Source organism: Acinonyx jubatus, chromosome B1 (genome assembly GCF_027475565.1).
Source record: "Acinonyx jubatus isolate Ajub_Pintada_27869175 chromosome B1, VMU_Ajub_asm_v1.0, whole genome shotgun sequence".
Taxonomy (NCBI): Eukaryota; Metazoa; Chordata; class Mammalia; order Carnivora; family Felidae; genus Acinonyx; species Acinonyx jubatus.
In genome coordinates, this window is record NC_069382.1 from 197,971,443 (window position 1) to 197,989,841 (window position 18,399).

The 18,399-nt window shown below is 62.7% G+C and overlaps 1 protein-coding gene across 1 annotated transcript in view; it reads left to right on the plus strand.

The window, feature by feature from the left end:
* Positions 1-18,399, plus strand: part of SORCS2 (sortilin related VPS10 domain containing receptor 2) — a 452,598-nt gene that overhangs the window by 414,399 nt on the left and 19,800 nt on the right. The window contains exons 12-18 of the mRNA XM_053217627.1: positions 444-520; positions 6,147-6,238; positions 7,147-7,254; positions 12,208-12,328; positions 13,291-13,424; positions 14,162-14,290; positions 15,835-16,006. Of these exons, the coding sequence (XP_053073602.1) occupies positions 444-520; positions 6,147-6,238; positions 7,147-7,254; positions 12,208-12,328; positions 13,291-13,424; positions 14,162-14,290; positions 15,835-16,006 (833 nt within the window). The remainder of the gene's footprint in view (positions 1-443; positions 521-6,146; positions 6,239-7,146; positions 7,255-12,207; positions 12,329-13,290; positions 13,425-14,161; positions 14,291-15,834; positions 16,007-18,399) is intronic.

Consider the following 18,399-nt stretch of genomic DNA (forward strand, 5'->3'; position numbering starts at 1 on the left):
ATGCAAACCCAGCTGTGCCCTGCCCCAACTTAAAGCCGGTCGGGGGCCACCCCGACCCCATGCCGGCCCACCTGGAGCACGTGCTTTTTGCTGGTCCCTGATCAGCAGCCCACACGTATTCTTGTACACTCAATCCTTTGGACGCCTCGAGTGCCTGGGTCCCGCCTGCACCCGGGCCCTGCTGGAGCTCTGAGGCTGGCTGGCTTTGGGCAAAGCGAATCCTTCACTGCACAGACTGGGATCCAGGGCCCAAGCATAGAGGTTCCACAGGCAGGTCAGTGTAGGGAGAGTGCAGAGAGGGGCACACCCTCTCTTTGGGTGGCTTTGGGTGTGAGAGAGGTAGACCCGGGGCACACGTAACTCTCGCAGGGGGATTTGTCTGGGCACAGACCTTGATAAGGCTGGCTGACCCCAAGGGCGACCTTGCCCCTGTTCCGGACCAGGTAACCTGGGCTCGCAGCTGGTGGAGTATAAGGAGGAGATGTACATCACGTCTGACTGTGGGCACACCTGGCGGCAGGTAAGGATGTGGAGGCCTGGCACATTCCACCCCCATTCCACGGAGACGCCCCCCCCCCCCCGATGTGCCGGATCTCTGCCCCCCACCCCAGAGGAGTTCTGAGACACACAGAGGAGTGGCCTTCCAGCCAGCCTGACCGGCTGGACACAGAGCTCCATTTAGCAAGTGCTGTACCTGCTGCACAGACCATTGCTGGGAAGTCACAGACCTGACACGCACCTTCACGCGGGCAGACCATCGCCGTGGGGGTCTGAGCAGTGGAATAAAGGCTGGGGACAGGGCTGGAGGTGCTGTCCAGGCAGGAAGCCACGTGGGGTCTCGGGGGCTGGGGCTGAGCTCTTCTGGGAGCCCAGGGGCCAAGAATGGGGGGTGATCTCCAGGTTCCTGGCAGGGGCGGCTGTTGGGCGGACGGCAGAGACGTAGAAGAGAAGGAGAATATGGGGGAGGGGCAGGTTTGGGGGAGCCTGGCTGAGTCTGGGCTGGGGGGGCGGCCTGGGAGGCATCCAGGGTGATGGTTCGAGGCAGCAGTAATGCAGGAAATGGTGGGACCTGCCAGGGCTCCCCTGTGCCCTTGTGCAGGGCCTACCTGGAGCTGACATTCCCAGTCTGGAGAGCTGAGACGGCGAGGGCGGGCGGGCTGCTGGTCCCAGGGGCTCCGGGCAGGGGCAGTGCAGCCAGGAGGCTCAGTGCAGGGCCGAGGCTCCGGCCCGGGAGAGGCCTATGTGCCTCTACACCAGCTGTTTGCTTCCCGCACAAAAGGCCTCACCGGGTCCAGCCGACTCCACGGAGTGACGGTCCCTGCATTAAACACGTAAGAAAATGCACCGAACTTCTGTGTGCATCTACCCTCCCAGACCGTGTCCGAAGCTCTGTTTCAGGGCAGGGTTTGCGTGCCTGAGGCCCCTCTTGCGGCCCCTCCCCCAGGTAACACTCGGGACAAATGCTTTACTCCCCAAGGTACCCAGTTTACCTACAGCCTTAGTGCAAGGCCCTGACATTTTTCAGAATATGCAAGAAACAAGGAATTTTGAAAAGGGCAAAAGAGACTTAGTTATAATATTTCTATTTCACCAAAACTAGTGAAAGATGCCTAAACTTTCTTAAAGGTCACCTTCCGTCCATTTATTACAGAAACATGCACCCCGTTAGGGTGAAACAGACAAGGTGCTCAAATTTCATAGAAACTGACTGCAAGATATTCATGGTGGCCACTGTCATTCATTCAGCAATGTGCTGAGACTCCACACTTGGGAATGCGGGAATCGGACGGGAGAATGTTGATTCTGGTGCAGCGGCGGGGGGGGGGGGGGCGCCCACGTGTGCGGAGGAGGAGAGACCCTCTGGGCTTGGGGTTCACGGTGGGGTGGGAGGTGGCGGGGGACGGGCTGTGACAGTCACAGAGGGCACCGCTCAGCGCAGGCACGTGGTCAAGGATGTAATAAGATGCGTCTGGGAAGAGAACTCTCGGAATATGAATTACAAATGACGGCATGTATAGCTGCTTAATGGACATAACCTTTTCAAAACACAAGTTCCCGAGGATGTAGAAAAGCGAAACAACAACCAGAAGACGTCCAAAGAGGGCCCTCTGAGTCTGGGGTGTGGGGAGGCAGGGAAGATGGGGACCAGAGACCGCCTGCCCCCCCCCCCCAACCCCAGCCCTGCTGCCTGGGAGCTGATCAAGGCACAGAGAACCATAGCACCGGGAGCTCCAAAACCCTACGACCCCACTGGGGAGGGTTGGACCCTGGAGCCCCCTCTTGCAGAGTCCCAAGCTGATGGGAATGGAGACACTCTGGGGGTCCCCTGCGATAGCTGGGAGGCGCCCCATCTTGGGGGTGGGGGGGCGTGGGGAATGTCATCCAGGGAGGAGCCACTGGCTGGGTGTGCACATGCATCAGCGGGTGGGCCCGCGAGTGCCTCCCGCTCTGGGACAGTCAGGCTCTGAGGACCCACCCGTGATGGTTTCATTGCACCACATGCCCCCGCTCCACAGCCTTATCACCCCGGAGAAAAGTGAATTTGGCCCCCAGTAGAGCAGGAATGAGGGTTCCCGCCGCACGGGCAGAGGCCTCTGCAAGTTCAAAGCATCAGGAGCAGTGCCTTGGGGGAGACAGATGCGTTAGGCGTGGGACTGGCAGCTCAGGGGTCCCCACGCGGCGAGGAGGCTGGCTTCTCCTTGCATATTCCCCGGGACGGGGAGCTTACTCTCTCCTGGAGGAGGAGCCCGGCTGCTTGGGAATTCATTTTCCTGGGCTGGGCCTCTGCCCCTCTGGTCCGTCGCCCCCCAGCACCCCCGGGAAGCTGCGAAAGGGAAACGTGTTGCCATCGCCCTGCTCGTAAGCCTCCCCGACTAAGCCTCCGGTGCCTCGCCGCCGTCTGCAGGAGGAAGTCCCGCCCACTGCTGACACGTGTGCCCTCACTGCCCAGCCCGGCTCAGGGGCCTCTGCCCCCCGGACGCGCGGCTCTCTCGAACCTCCTGCACACCCCCCACGATGCCCCGGCCCCCCTCGGATTAGCCCAAGCGACACTCACACACTCCCGGGCGCACCCGGGAGCACCCACTGACTCAGACCTGCACCGGATGAGTCCAGAAACCTTGCCCGGGACCCACCCCTGCGGTGGCAGAACGCGGGCTGAGTACCGAGTGAGAGGGCGTCCCAGGCCCAGACTGTCATCCCTACCCCTGGACCCCAGCACCCAAACAGAGGAGACCTGAAACACTGGATCTGCTGGATGAGTGAACAGTTGGGGTGGAAAAGTATAAATGTTTCTTCCGCACGGTATCCTAAAATCCGCAGACCGTCCCCTCCCTCATCCAGGAAACTCTACCTCTGTTAATGTGGCCTCCAGCAGCACACTTATCCCAAGCACCGTTAAGATTGAGGAACCCAGGCGCACCTACTCCTTTGACCCCTGTGGGGGGGGTGGGGACTGTGAGTCCAGGGAGGGTGCCTGGCAGGGGCGCGTCCGCGGAGCACCCAAGTTAGTGCTGTGAGCCCCCACTCCAGCCTGCAGCCTCGTTGCACACAAAACACAGCCTGCCCTCCCACTGCGGGTGTCCCGCTCATGGAGACAGGAGGCCGTGGACTGAGTCAAGGTGGGGCCTGGGTCCGAGACCCGGGGTCTACCCTGGATTCGCCAGACAAGCCACCGGGTGTCTCTGAACCTCTGGCCCCTCTTTGGAAGTTGGGAAGATGACCTCTGAGCGTGGCTGCCACTAACGGGACCCTGGATGCACAGCAGGGGCCACCGTGGCCACCACCCCGCGCCCGTCCTCATCCCCCTCCCCCACGCCACCTGCACACGTGTTTAAAAACTAGTTCATAGACACCCAGCCCCCTCTCCGGGCTCTCCTGGAAAAGCTGGCCCACGTTTCGGCAGAGCGCTTGGAGCCGGCCCCCGCCTGGCCCGCCTCGCTCGTGCAAGGTGCCCGCCGGCGTCCTAGAGGCCCCTGATGGGTGGCAACCGTCACCGGCAGGGAGGGGCTCACCCACGCCTGGCCCTGTAGGTTCCCCTTCTCTGGGTCATTTTGCCTGGCCTGACATCCTCCGGCTGCAGACGTGAAGTAGGGGAGAGAGCGCGGGCTCTGGGGTTCATCTGCTAACTTCCCACCATTTCTTGCAAGGGGCCTTTCTTCTTTATTCAAGCCGGAGTGTTTCCTAAGGAACTCCTATGAGCAATGGGAAACACCGGCAGGACTGTGGAGAAGGTGAAAATATCTGGGGAAGGGTTTCGTAGACCAGGGGGACAGCACGTGCAAAGGGCCTGTGGTGTGTTCAGGGAAAGGCAGCCAGGGTGGCTGATGTGTGGGGGCAGGAGAACGTAGGCAGGGGCATCTCCTGCAGAGGCCTGGAGGCCATGAAAGGGTTTGGGAGGGATTCTAAAGGCCGTGGCGGGCCACTGGAAGGTTCTGGTAAAATTTTACATTCCTGACGTGTGGGGCATCTTCTCTGCATCGTCCCCACCGCGTCCTGCCGGGTCTGGGAAAATCCAGCCTTCACGTGAGGAAAGACTCAAGATGGAGGGGCGGGAAGAAGGCGCTGTCAATGCTCTTTGGGCGGTTCCCCGGTTCCTACGCGCTCATTTGTCCTAGAACGTTCCCTCCACGAGTCAGGGAGTTTTCCAGGTCTGTCTGCCCAGGCCAGAGCAGGTGCAGCCGCGGGACCGAGGGGCCGGCTGAGCCCCGCCTGTTCCGGCCTCACCAGGCACTGAGTGGGTCGTAACACCACCGGCTCGGCCCTGCCCTCCCCCAGCCCAGGAGAAGCGTCCGCAATCCCCAAGCTGCATGCGTGGGCGGGAGGCGTGGCCAGCCCCCTCGCCAAGGTCTCACTGAGACCCTGGGCAGCTGGCACGGAGGAGCGGGCTGGCCCAGGTGAGGGGCTGGGGAGGGGTGGGGGGTCCCGGCTCTTTCCCGACTCCCCCCGACTTCCCTGCCCTCCCGCCACAGAACCACAGGTCCTGACGGCCGACGGGGTGGGAGGTGAGTGGGCTCGGTGTTGGGGCCACTTCTGGGAGAGGTGCAGGGTGAGTGACGGGGCAGGGGATGCCAGAGGGGGTCCAGACCCTTGCTCGCCGTTTGGATTCTGTGCTCACAGAAGATCTAGCGCAGGCCCTTTGCGACCTGGCCTGACTCAGCAGCCACACCTGCCCCACCCCAGGCCTCAGCTTCCTCATCTGCGAAATGGGACCCCGATCCCAGGGCCACCAGGGTTATCTCCTCCTGTGTGAACACTGTCCAGGGCGCTAGGCCTTTTGTCACCTGAAGACGTAGTGGCCACTCATTCATTCACTCTCTTATTCATTCATTCATTCATTCATTCGGTCATCCATCCCCCACACAAGCTCCGCCCCCAGCTCTGAGCTGAGCCCCAAGGGCCACAAAGATGACTCAGAGGCAGGCCCTGCCTGGGCGGAGCTCCCTGGCTGGAGGAGACAATGACAAATAGTGTAGTTGGTGCTGAGGCTGTGGGCCCAGAGGCACTCCCCACCCGGCCTGGCTTCAGGGAGGGCTTCCTGGAGGAGGCAGCATTTGAGCTGAGTCTTTTTCAAAAAAATTTTTTTCTTTAATGTTTCATTTATTTTTGAGAGAGAGACAGACAGAGAGAATGAGCAGGGGAGGGGCAGAGACAGAGGGAGACACAGAATCCGAAGCAGGCTCCAGGCTCCGAGCTGTCAGCACAGAGCCCGATGTGGGGCTAGAACCCACGGACCGCGAGATCATGACCTGAGCCGAAGTCGGACGCTTAGCTGACTGAGCCACCCAGGAGTCCCTTGAGCTGAGTCTCAATGTCAAATTGGGGTTTACGTGTCCTAAACGCTCTGCTGACTTCCGTGATTTCTTTCCTGCCTTCACGCGGTCCCCGTACAGGTGCGTGAGCTTTCCCTGCAGAGGGCCGGCTTCCTGTGCGTTTATCTGCAACTTAATCTCTCGCGTCAGTGGTCTAGAAACTGCCACGCTTGTTCGTTCAGGCCATGCGCACTGAGTCTGGGGGGTGCCGGAGAGCATGGGCGGGGGGGGCCCGGGGCACACGGGGAGCGCTGGGCCAGCTTCCTGGGGCTGCGTGGGGACACCTCTGCCCCCAGAGAGTGACCCACCCTCAGAGCGTGGCCTGCCTCTCTGCAGGTGTTCGAGGAGGAGCACCACGTCCTCTACCTGGACCACGGTGGCGTGATCGCAGCCATCAAGGACACCTCCATCCCCTTGAAGATCCTCAAGTAATGCCATGGGGGCCCAGCTCGGGGAGGGGGCATTGCAGGGTGGGTGGGGTTCCTCCAGCTGGGAGCTGCTCCTGGCTGGGCCTGGGGACACAAAGAAACCGGGAATGGCAGCACAGTAGGGTCCGCAGCGGGGGGGGGGGGGGGGGGGGCGGGGCAGAGGAAGACTTGGGGCTTAGGGGCCCGGAGGAGGCCCCCATCCCGGCCTGGGGGAGCAAGGAGGGCTTCCCAGAGGAGGTGACTTTCAAGCATCAACAAGAGTTAGTCCCGTGGAGGAGGCAGGGCCAGGCAAGGAAGCCGGCAGCATGTGTCCAGGTGAGAACAGGTTTGGATGGGCTTCTGACATCTAAGGGGCAGTTGTGGGGAAAGGAGGGCAGGTGTGAACTCTGGACTCAGCAGGCAGAGAAGGCAGAGAAGGCAGAGCTGGGGGAGCTGCTCGGAAGCCAGTATCACTTTAGTCTGAAAAACAGTTTTCTGCATTGCAAGCAGGTGGCACCGTGATATGATGAGTTGGGAGGCAGTACGCCCCTGTCCCTGGCCCGGCAACGCCTGGGCTGGGCTCAGGCGCCAGGGGTGGGGGTGGGGACCGACCTGGATGCTCCAAGCCCAGACGACTGCAATCCAGGGGCTGAAAAGCAGCTGCAGTGTACCCAGGAGGCACGCCCAGAACACCTTAGCTGTAGTGTTACTAAGGAGATGCGGGTGCTGCCTGGTGCCGGCGGGCGGCCGCTGTGCCCCCGGGAAGGGGTGCAGGAGCGGCCCGGACCTCTTCTCCCGGCCCCCTCGGCTGGGCAGCACCGGCCCCTGGGCTCAGGCAGGGCTGGATCCAGCAGGGCAGCTGGGCCTGGCCCCCGCGAGCGCTCGCTCCCGCCCGCCCGCCTGCTGGGTGACGCCCCTTGTCCTGACAGGTTCAGTGTGGACGAGGGCCTCACCTGGAGCGCGCACAACTTCACCAGCACCTCCGTGTTTGTGGACGGGCTCCTGAGCGAGCCGGGGGACGAGACGCTGGTCATGACGTGAGTGCCCACGGCAGGGGGCGGGCGGGTCCCAGCCGGCCCCCGGGGGACCTTGCTGCTCCGAGGCGCGTTCGACGCCGGCCCCCCCACCCCCTCCCTGGCCTCCTCACGCCCACCTCCACCCTCACACCTGCCTCCTGGTCTCTCGCCGTCCACTGCTCCTGTCATCACAGGGGACGTGCACCACCTGCCCAGGATCGCCTGGCTGGTGAGGCTTTGAAGCCAGTCAAGGGCCGGTTCTGGGCCACCTGCCCCACGCTGCCTCGGGAGCTACCCTCCTCCTCCCCACCCCTTCCTCCTCCCCCTCTTGTCCCGCCTCCACCCCCCTCCCCCTCCCTCCTCCTCCTCCCACCCCTTCCTCCTCCCGCTCTTGTCCCGCCTCCACGCCCCCTCCCCCTCCCTCCTCCCCCTCCCCCTCCCACCTCCCCCTTCCTCCTCCCCCTCCTCCCTCTTCTTCCTCCCCTCTTCCTCCCTCCTCCCCCTTCCTCCTCCCCCCTCCCTCTTCTTCCTCCCCTCCTCCTCCTCCCCACCCCTTCCTCCTCCCGCTCTTGTCCGCCTCCACGCCCCCTCCCCCTCCACCTCCCCTCCCCCCCTCCCCCTCCTCCCCCTTCCTCCCCCTTCCTCCTCCCCCTCCTCCCTCTTCTCCTCCCTCTTCCTCCCTCCTCCCCCTCCCTCTCTTCCTCCCCTCCTCCTCCTCCCCACCCCTTCTTCCTCCCGCTCTTGTCCCGCCTCCACCCACCTCCCCCTCCCTCCTCCTCCTCCCTCCCTCCTCCTCCCCTCTTGCCCGCCTCCACCCCCCTCCCCTCCCTCCTCCCCCTCCCTCCTCCCCCTCCCACCTCCCCTTCCTCCTCCCCTCCTCCCTCTTCTTCCTCCCCTCTTCCTCCCTCCTCCCCTTCCTCCTCCCCCCTCCCTCTTCTTCCTCCCCTCCTCCTCCTCCCCACCCCTTCTTCCTCCCGCTCTTGTCCCGCCTCCACCCACCTCCCCCTCCCTCCTCCTCCTCCCTCCCCCCTCCTCCCCCTCCCTCCTCCCCCTCCTCCCTCCTCTTCCTCCTCCCCCTCCTCCCTCTTCTTCCTCCCCCTTCTTCCTCTCCCCTCCTCCTCCCTCCTCCCCCTTCCTCCTCCCCCCCTCCTGTCCCCACCCCTCCTCCTCCCCTCTCCCCCTTCCTCCTCCTCCTCCTCCTCCTCCCCCCCTTCCTCCTCACCCTCCTCCCCCTTCTCTTCCCCCCTTCTCCCTCCTCCCCCTCCCTCCTCCCCCTTCCCTCCTCCCCCTCCCTCCTCCCCCTCCTCCCCTCTCCTCCTTCCTCCTCCCCCTCCTCCCTCTTCTTCCTCCCCTCCTCCTCCCCCTTCTCCCCTCTTCCTCCTCCCCCTCTTGTCCCTCCTTCCCTTCCTCTTCCTCCCCCTCCTCCTTCTCCCCCTCCCCCTCCTCCTGTCCTCCATCATCATTATCATGAACTCTTGGCACCTGGAAGGGCTCAGAGGCACGCTGTGCGGAGCTGACCTGACGCCCAGACGGGCCCATGCGGGGCAGGGCCAGGCCGGGGCCCGGGTCAGGCTGGGCCTTGAGGCCACAGGGAGAGCTCACCCCACTCCAGGCCAAACGCTGCACTAGGCACCCTGATCCCTGTTGGGATCTGAGAGGCTGGGCCTGAAACAGGTGCCCAGGGCCTGACTGCTCCCACCCAGACACCGGGGAAAGTGGGGTCGGGCCCTGGAAGGCTCCTTCCTGGGCAGCTGACCTCTCGGGGGCTCGTTCAGGCAGAGCTGACCCACAGGCCGGGCCAGGGCCTGGCACACTGCATTTCTACCAGCTCCCTCCTTCCTACGTGTGCCTGGCCGCACTTGGGGCAACACAGCAGGGCTCTGTGCCCTCTTCTTGCCTTGTATTGATGACGCCTGTACTGGGGAGACCAAGGGTCCCCAAAATGCACATCTACCCAACACCTGTGACTTTCTTTGGACATGGGGTCTTGGCAGATGTGATCGGCTGGGACGAGGTCACGGTGCAGTAGTTGGGGGCTGGGGGGGCCCTAACCCCACGACCTTATAACGAGGGGAGGGATGCCGACAGACACGCAGGGAGAGTGTGACCGGGAGGTGGAGACTGGAGGCCACAACCCCAGGACTGCCAGGCCGGAAGAGGCAGGAAAGACCCTCCCCCAGAGCCTGTGGCGGAGCCCCACCCTGCAGACACCAAAACTTCCCACTTGTGGCTTCCAGGCTTCGTTGTTTGCAGCCCTCGTTCGTGGAAGCTGGTTAGGGCCCCACACGCTTCCCTGCTTGGCTCGGGGCCGGGGTGCCTGGGCCGTGAGCACCAGTCTCTGCGGTCAGCCTCCCTAGCTCTTGCCTCTTTCTCCCCAGTGGACTGGGTGGAGACTTCCCCAAGGCGGGGCAGGGGACAGGGACAGGCAGGGGAAGGGACAGCGCCTCCCCCCGCTGACCAGGCCCACCTGGCTCCACACCACAGAGGCCACGTAGGCCAGCCCTTCCGTGGTCACTCCAGCATGATCTGCAACGTGCCGCCCGCTGTCCCGGGCACCGAGGACCCCGAGGACCCCCGGAGCTGGTGGTCCGGTGGGCAGACCAAACAGAAGAGCGGCACACGTCCTCACCGGTGGGACGGAGGCTGGCTTACCAGGGCCAGCCGGGGGTGGGGGTGGGGAAGGGCCGCACAGGGCTCCAGCTGCGTCTTGGGCGTTTGGGAGCAGCTGACCTTGAACTGGGACGGGATGGCTAAGTCACAGGCTGGAGGATGAGCTGTGGGCTGAGCAGGAGCAGTGCCTTCCCACGTCATGATCGGGACCGGCCCTGCCCTGGCTCCATCGTTCCTGGAGCAGACAGGCCCGGCCAGGACAGCGCCCAGCGGCCTGACCCCTCCCCTGCCCGCTCAGCCCGCGGTGGCCGTGCGCCCAGTGGCAGGCACGGATTTACTGCCTGGGAGCGATGCCCTGGCTGGACTCCCTGGAAGCATCTGGTTAGTTAATTAACAGCTCACACTCCCGTCTGCCCTCCCAGCTCACGGTGGGGCCCCCACGCTGCTGCGACCTCATCGGCTCTTCCCCTGGCTGCGACAGGCCAGGCACACACGCTTCTGAACACCCCAGAGAGGCCCGTGCAGATGAGCCCCCAGCCTCAGGCCTAAGCTGGCGGGAAGTTGCCCGGAAAGCACACTGCCGCCCGCCCCACCCAGGCCTGCCGGGCTGTCCTGTCCCTTCGTTAGTGGGAGGTTCTCCCTTAAAGAGATTATCTCCCTACTGAGTCTGTTTAAGTAACCCGCCAGGCAGGCTTTGTTTGGGAGACAGGAGACCAGGGGACTGACCACAGGGGAAGGTCAAGGCCGGGACAGAGGGAGGCTCAGGGACCTTGAACACCGGAGGAGGCCCCTGAACCAGCCTGGAGAGGCGGGAGTTTCATCCGTAAGATGAAGATAATAGTTGTCTACTTCGTGGGACTGTCTTGGGGAGCAGAGAAATCGCTGCGTGTGCGTGTGTAGCTCCTACTATGTGCCAGCGCCCTGCACAAACCATTGCTAACCTACCGTCAATCCTGAAAAGGCCGGGGCCGCCGTCCCCGTTTTAAAGCCAAGGAGGATGGGGTACAGAGGGAGTGAACCTGCCCAAGGTCACAGACGTAGGAAACGGGGCATGAACCCAGGCCTGGATCAGAGCCGCCCTGTGAAAGCAAAGCCCTTCTTCAAATATCAGCCTCGGACATTCAGAGCCAGCCGTCATGTGCCCAAGAAAACACTCCCACACATTTCCCCTCTGCCATTCTGGAGTGGGATTAGCATCCTTTCAGATCATGATTGACATTCCCCAAGTATCCGGTCCCTGTCAGCACGTATGGAAGGGGACTGAGTCCAACAGGGCATATCACCTCCCCCACCCGGGTGCTCGACCTCTGGTAATATGTCCCAAATGCTGCAGGCTGGACTAGAGAAGGATCAAGGACGTGCAGGCTGGGCCCCCTCTTCTGTGGTGGCATTTGGAGCCCAAGTGTGGGGTATTACAGGGAAGCCCCTGAAATAGCAGCCTTTGCAAAGACAGAGGGATTCGGGTACACAGTAGGTACTCAGCAGATGACTCCTGAGTGCTGAGGGAGAGGAAATGGCCCAAACGGGCTGGGTGACCTTGGGCAAGTTACTCAACCTCTCTGCGCCTCAGTCTCCCTTTCTGGAAAACAGGAGTGAACTCCTCTCACAAGGCTGTGGCGAGGATTAGACCAGACAGCATATATGGAGCCCCCAGCACATCATGGGTGCCCCGTGAAGGTCTGGCCTCCAGAGAGCATCCAGGGTGCTCCCTGCCCTGCTTCCTCCGCTCGCCAAGGCTGGGGCCACGTGGTGGGCGGGAGATGAGCACAAGGCTGAGGTCCTTCCCACCCTGCTGCTGTGAGTCGGCGTGCGGACTCCTCGCTCCGGATTTCCGGCAGTGCCTGGAAAAACAGCCTGTGGCCGGTTCTGTAGAGCTGGGGTCTGGGGCACAGACCCCCCCCCCCCCCGCCCCCTGCACGGTGAGGCTGACGGAGGCAGGGCACGCACCGCCACAGCCACCTGACCTCCCGTCATTCTGCAGCGCACAAGCAAGGACCGTGGGAGGCTATGGAAGGGCCCGGTGGCTGCTGGGAGCCAGGGGTCCTCACAACGCACCCACTTCCTGGGTTATTGGCGGGGGGGGGGGGGGGCGTGTGGGACGACCCCCACGCATGCAACCCGGGAGCCACAGACGATGCGGGACGGGGGTGGGTGGGGATACCAAGGCCAGGACCACATGCCCGCTTCCGGCTGGGCGCGGTGCGGGTGGGGGGCGGGGCTCCGGGACTCTGCCCCCCCCCCCCCCCCCGAAGGCCCAGCCGGGGCGGGAGGGGGGGGAGGTGGCTTGCACCGCGAGTCGCGAGTCGCGAGTCGGGCCGGGCGGCTCAGGTGATTTCCCTCCGCTCCCTCCTCCTCCCTCGCCAGCGTCTTCGGCCACATCAGCTTCCGCTCAGACTGGGAGCTCGTCAAGGTGGACTTTCGGCCCTTGTTCTCCAGACAGTGCAGCGAGGATGACTACGGCTCCTGGCACCTCAGCGACCTGAAGGTGGGCCGGGGCGCAGGCGGGGAGGGCCCCCTCCGCCCGGCCATACGCCCCGCCGGCACGGCCCCGGGAACCTGACCTGCCGGACGGCTTCCCAGAACCCCGGCGGCCCCGGACGTCCAGTCCTTCTGCCGGGTTCTCCGGCCGCCTCGTGGGGCCCGGGCTGCTCCGGGCTTGGGTCTGCAGCCGGGCTCAGGGGTACCGCAGGCCCCGGCCCCACTGCGGAGCCCGTGCGCTTGGGATCCGGGAGCCGTCGTAAGATGGGAGGGCAGCACAGTGCCTGCACCATGTGTCACCCAACGCCCCACTGGGGCATGGGGCAGCCCCACCCCGTAATCTCAAGCACGCAAATGTTTCTAGACCAAATAATGGGATAGTCGCACTAGGTGAAATAAATGAGGGCTGGAAACGGCCCCTGCAGCCCAGACCAGGTTGTGCTGCCCGAGGCGTGACGGGGAAGCTCGGGGTTTCAGCATGGGCGGCTCCCGCACCTGCCACGTCACCCTGCCCGTCGCAGGGAGGGGGCGGCGCCTGTTGGGAGGACAGGCTGAGGACTGGCTGTGTGTCCACCTGTGCCCTGAGGGCCGTGGCTCCTCCGAGCTCCTGCACCGGGCGTGCACCACGAGGGCCGGGGGTGGGGAGGCGGGGACACAGAGAAACTCAACAGACGCCTGCTCTCCTGGTCTCCAGCCGCCCTGTGACCCCAGGGGGAGCTTGTACGCTGTGGGGGCTCAGTGGATGCTTGTGGGTTGGGATGGGAGGGAGGCTGCCCCAGCTTGACCTCAGCCACGCCACTTGCCCTTCTGGGCCTCGGTTTCCCCATCTGTGAAAGGGGACACTGCCTTGGTGGCCGCCCGGGGGTTGAGAATCAGCTATTTTCGGGGAAGGACAAGATCAGCAGCCCCAGATAATGGAGAGCGGTCGGCCCCTCTCGGCCAGCTCCTTATGCCGCGCTCCCGCTGCAGGGTGACCGCTGCATCATGGGCCAGCAGAGAAGTTTCCGGAAGAGAAAGCCCACGTCCTGGTGCGTCAAGGGGAAGAGCTTCACGTCTGCGCTGGAGGCCCGGGTGTGCCGGTGCCGGGAGTCAGACTTCCTCTGGTGAGGACCGCACCCGACACGGGCCTCTCGGGCGTCCTAAGCAGCTTCACGCGGTGGCAGCCACCGCCACCCAGCGCGGGTCTGAGTCATGCTCCTCCTGCCGCCTTATTCCGTGCGTTAGAGCCAAGACTCAGTCCAGCGGCGTCACGGAAGGGCGTTAAAGAACTCACGGGCACGTGTGCACAACCACCGCCGTGGCCCGCTCACAGGTGGGAGGGGATGCCAGGAATAGGGGAGGGCATCCCGGGGGCGAGCGGCGCCCACCCAACCCTTCTCCGACTTCCGGAATCTGGTTCACAAAGCTTCAGGCCCATCGTCTGCCTCCCTGGCCGTCCTTACCCCTTGCCCTCCAGCTCCCCCTTGCGTGCTGGCCACCTGGCCCTGTACCTCCCTGCACCAGCATTGGAGGGGCCCCCTGTGTGGTGCCCCTCCCCTCTCTTTCCCTGCCTGTCCACTGCTCTGCTGCTCTTTCTTTGAGATTCAGTGCACCTCCTCCAGGCAGCCCTCCAGGACACCCACGCTGGGCTCAGTGTTCTCTTATGAGTTCCCAGAATCCCCTCTGCATCTCTTCTCACCTGGAACGTAACTGTTTGCAGGCTGGACAGGGCTGTATGGACTTGCCTGTGTGTCCCGACAAATGGGTGCATAGCAGGCCCTTGCTGTGAGGTCCCCACCCCCAAACTGGCTCCCATCCCCTCCCGGGCCTGCCTCCTGACTGCTGTTCTCTCCTCCTCCAGCGACTACGGATTTGAGCGCTCTCCCTCCGCGGGGTCTGATGCCAACAAGTGTTTTGCCAACTTCTGGTTTAACCCCCTGTCCCCGCCAGATGACTGTGTTCTGGGCCAGACCTACACCAGCAGCCTCGGGTGAGTGTGGCCCGGGCCTCTCCGCGTCGCTCCCCGGGGCAGAGCCACAGAAAGAGAAGTCGGCTGAGGCTGTCCTATTTGCTGGGCTCCCGAGACTTCAACCCGGGCACCAACCCCGCAGGGTGTCCGATCTGAGCCCACGTGGGGCAGCATCAGGGAGAGAGTGTGCTTTGAGCTGGCTCTGAACTGAGAACAGAAGTGACAGGCACGTGAAACGACAGACCCGCAGGTTGGGAGGCCCCAAGACACTCTGTTTCCCTTTGAGGAAGTCGTGAGCGGGAAGAGAACCTCAGTGGACTTAACAGACAATCCCCGGTAGGACCCTTGGGGGAGGGGGAGGGACAGGACAGACCGTGAGGAAGCAGGACTGGAAGTTGCAAGCTTTGGCCTCAGCGGCATAAACTCCACCATCCGTCCATCCGTCCGGCCATGTAGCCATCATCCCTCCACCCACCCATCCATCCGTCCTTCCATCCTTCCGTCCTTCCCCCGTCCATTCACCTGTCCACATCCCTTCCTTCCCTCCCTCCCGCAGTGCCAGCCTCTCTGGTGCACCCACTAGGGTTTGGCAAGCAGAGACTCCTGTCTGAAGGGTCAGCGCCAGGTCCCACATCAAGGGTGAAGGGCTGCACTCTGGGCAGTAAGGTGCTGGGTGTGGGTAGATCTTAGAGTGTAGTTTCTTCTAAATTACTCCAGTGTGTTTTGCATGATAAACCTCTGAATGTGTGCTCAGTGGCTGAGCTGTGGGGGCAGGAGGGGCCGCCAGACCCAGGGGGGTGGGCATATCCAGGCACTTTGGCAATAATGCTAGTTTTAGGGTCCCCGAGTCCGGGTGTGGCCTGAGGGAGTTTCACATCAGCAAGTCAGATGATGCCACCCCTGCCGTGGTTTTCCCAGGGTCTCCTAAAAGGTTTACCAGAGCCCATGGGTCTCTGCCCCCCCAACTCCTTTCCAGCCTCCTCCCAGCCCCGCTCCCCACTCTGGCTCCAACCACCTACCACAGGACCTTTGCCCCTGCTGGCCTCGCTGCCCAGATGCCCTTCCCTCTCCTGCTTACCCTCCTGATTTCAGCTGAAAGCCTCTCTCAGGGACCCACTCCCAGAGCTTGCCAGTGGCGATGTAACCGCGATGCGGGAGGCGATCCGTCTCCCCCACTTGGCAAGGGCCAGGCCATGGGAGGGGAACCCTTCTGCGGCAGATGCATGGCGCGAAGGAGCGGGGGGCGTCCGGTGGCCCGATTCTCAGCAAGGCCCCAGTCGCACCCTCGGCCACAGCGAGAGCAGGCGCTGGGGTCGTCGGAAGCACCGTGACCAGACACGGAAGCAGCCATCGAGGGAGGCAGGCCCTGGTCACCCCACCCTGAGCCTGGCTTCTCAGCTCCCACCCGGGGCAGCGATGACAGGGGTTAGCGGTGGCTCTCGGTGGGGCCGGGAGGAGGCCGCCAGAGGAGCCACGGCTCGCCACCAGCCAGTCCCGGCCGGGCTGTGGGGCCCGTGCCCTCCCCCGCCGGGCGGCCCAGACCCTGACCCTCCCTCCGGCCGCAGGTACCGCAAGGTGGTGTCCAATGTGTGCGAGGGCGGCGTGGACCCGCGGCAGAGCCCGGCGCCGCTGCAGTGCCCGCTCACGCCGCCCCGGGGCCTGCGGGTCAGCATCCGCGGCGACGCGGTGGCCGTGCGGCCGGGAGAGGACGTCCTGTTCGTGGTGCGGCAGGAGCAGGTGAGCCGCGCGCTGTCCCCGCAGAGGGCAGCTTCCGCCAGGCGAGCAGGGGGCGGGCGGGCGTGCGTGGGCGTCTCCTCTGCCTCCAGCCGGTTTTTTCCAAGCCGGGGAGCTGAGTGGACCGGAAGTCCCTTCCCCGGGCCCAGTCCAGCGTCCAAAGGAGGAATCCCCTCCACGATCCCCAGGGGGCGGTGGAGTAGGGTATGGGGGAGGGGTCTCCGTGCCGCCTGCACAGTGGCGGGGACACTTCCGTGCACGCCTTACTGGATTCTTGCTTACAAGATGTATTCGCCCCTGTGGGCAGCAGTTTTTTAAGTTTATTTTGAGAGAGAGTAAGCAGGGGAGGGGCACAGAGAGAGGGAGAGAGTCCCAAGCAGGTTCCCCGCTGCCAGCACAGAGCCCGACGCAGGGCTCGAACCCACAAACGGCCAGATCATCGCCTGAGCCAAATCCCAGAGTCAGATGTGTAACCTTGCTGAGCCACCCAGGCGCCCCTGGACAGCAAGTTTTGAAACCTCTAAGGATATTGATTTAGTTCATCTGAAATCTTAAGAAACGCGGGAAGTTAAACAAAATTATTATTTATAATCCCGGAACCAAAGATTAAGCCTATAGGTAGATGACGGATGATAGACGGATATAGATTTAAATTTATATAATACATACACATATGTAAATTCCCTCCCAGTCTCCTACTTTCTTTTTTTTTTTCTTTAGTACAAGTGTTATGCATTCCTCTGATTTTTTTTCCATTTTGTTAATTTTTATTTACTTTTGAGAGAGAGAGACAGGGCGGCAGCACGGAGGGGCTGAGAGAGGGAGACACAGAATCGGAAGCAGGCTCCAGGCTCTGAGCTGCCAGCACAGAGCCCGATACGGGACTCGAACCCACAAACTATGAGATCATGATCAGAGCTGAAGTCAGATGCTTAACTGACTGAACCACCCAGGCGCCCCTGTATTCTGATTTTAAAAAGAATTTATGCTCATTGTAGAACATTTGAAAAACACCTAAAATGTCAAGAATATAAATATCACCAAAACTCCTGTTGCCCCCAAGGTAACAACTGTTAAGTTTTGTATTTTCTTCTGGCCTTTTAAAAAGAATATATAGCATGCTTAATTCTTGTGATTAGACAGGTAACAAACTCACTGTAGAACATTCAAAACCAGAAATCACAAAGACTTACCAACATGCAGGACATTCCGAACAACAGGAAAGCACAGAGGACAAGGCTGTTCCCCCTGGAGGGAGGCCACCCCAGGAGCCCAAGCCGTCTGCCCACACCACTCCGTTGGGCGTTGGGATCTCTGATGAACAGATGAAGCAAGTTCAGCTTTATAACTGTTCGCGCTTTATTAACACGCCCTCCACAATAACGGTGCCAGGGTGCGGTCCGTGAGGATGACAGAGGTCCTTGGTGTTGGAAACCAGTAACTCTGGTCTCATACAAACAGGGAAACCGAGGCCAGAGGACACAGAGCTGTATGTGTGAGTGCCCATGTGCCCAGGCTCACGGGTGCACAGTCACCTGATTGGTAGATCGGGGAACCCTGGCTCAGAGAGGTGCGGTGACTCGCCCGAAGCCACACAGTGACAAGTGACAGAGCTGGCACTGGGTCCCAGGCCAGGGGGCTCTGCATGGACAGCATCTGGTCTGTGGCCCCCAGACCTGGGCCGGGCCTGGGGACCCCGTGTCCCGCCTGTTTCCAGTCCCTGTGTTGATGGGCCTGGCCCTGAGATTCACACTTGGGGCCCCGGGGGCGGCCCCGGGGTGGGGAGCGGGCATCTGTCAGGGCAGCATCTTGGCGTGGCAGGAGGATGGTGTCCCCTCCCCAGGTGGGGTCCCAGGACCCTCGGAGGGGGACCCACCTGCTGCCTAAGTCCCAGCACAGCCGGCCGGGAAAAATGGCCATCTGCTGCCCCCTAGAGCCTTCAGTCTCACAGCTTTGTCACATCAGTGGATTCTCGGGACAGGACGAGCCTGTGAGCCCCACTGCACCAGTGTCCCAACCCCGAGGGCTAGGGTGGCTGGAGGTGAGGGGGGTGACCAGAAGGTGTTCCTGTAAGAGAGGCCTCTCTGTGCACACCCCCGGCCGGAAGAGGCCGCGGGGGAGGCGTGGGAGCTCGGGTCACGGTGGACACGCTCCTGCACGTGCACACATGCGCAGTGTAGCACTCACACGTCTCACGCCGATGCATTTACACACTGACACGCACAAGTCACACCCGGCCATCCTCGTGCACGGGCCGAGCTGCGGGTGGAAATAGCTCCATCCGGGGCGGGGGCCAAGTTCCACACGTAAGTAAGAATTAACAACAAGGGCTGATGGAGGACCCGGAAACAGACCCGCACGGAAATGCACAGCTGATTGTGCCACAGGCGGAGAAA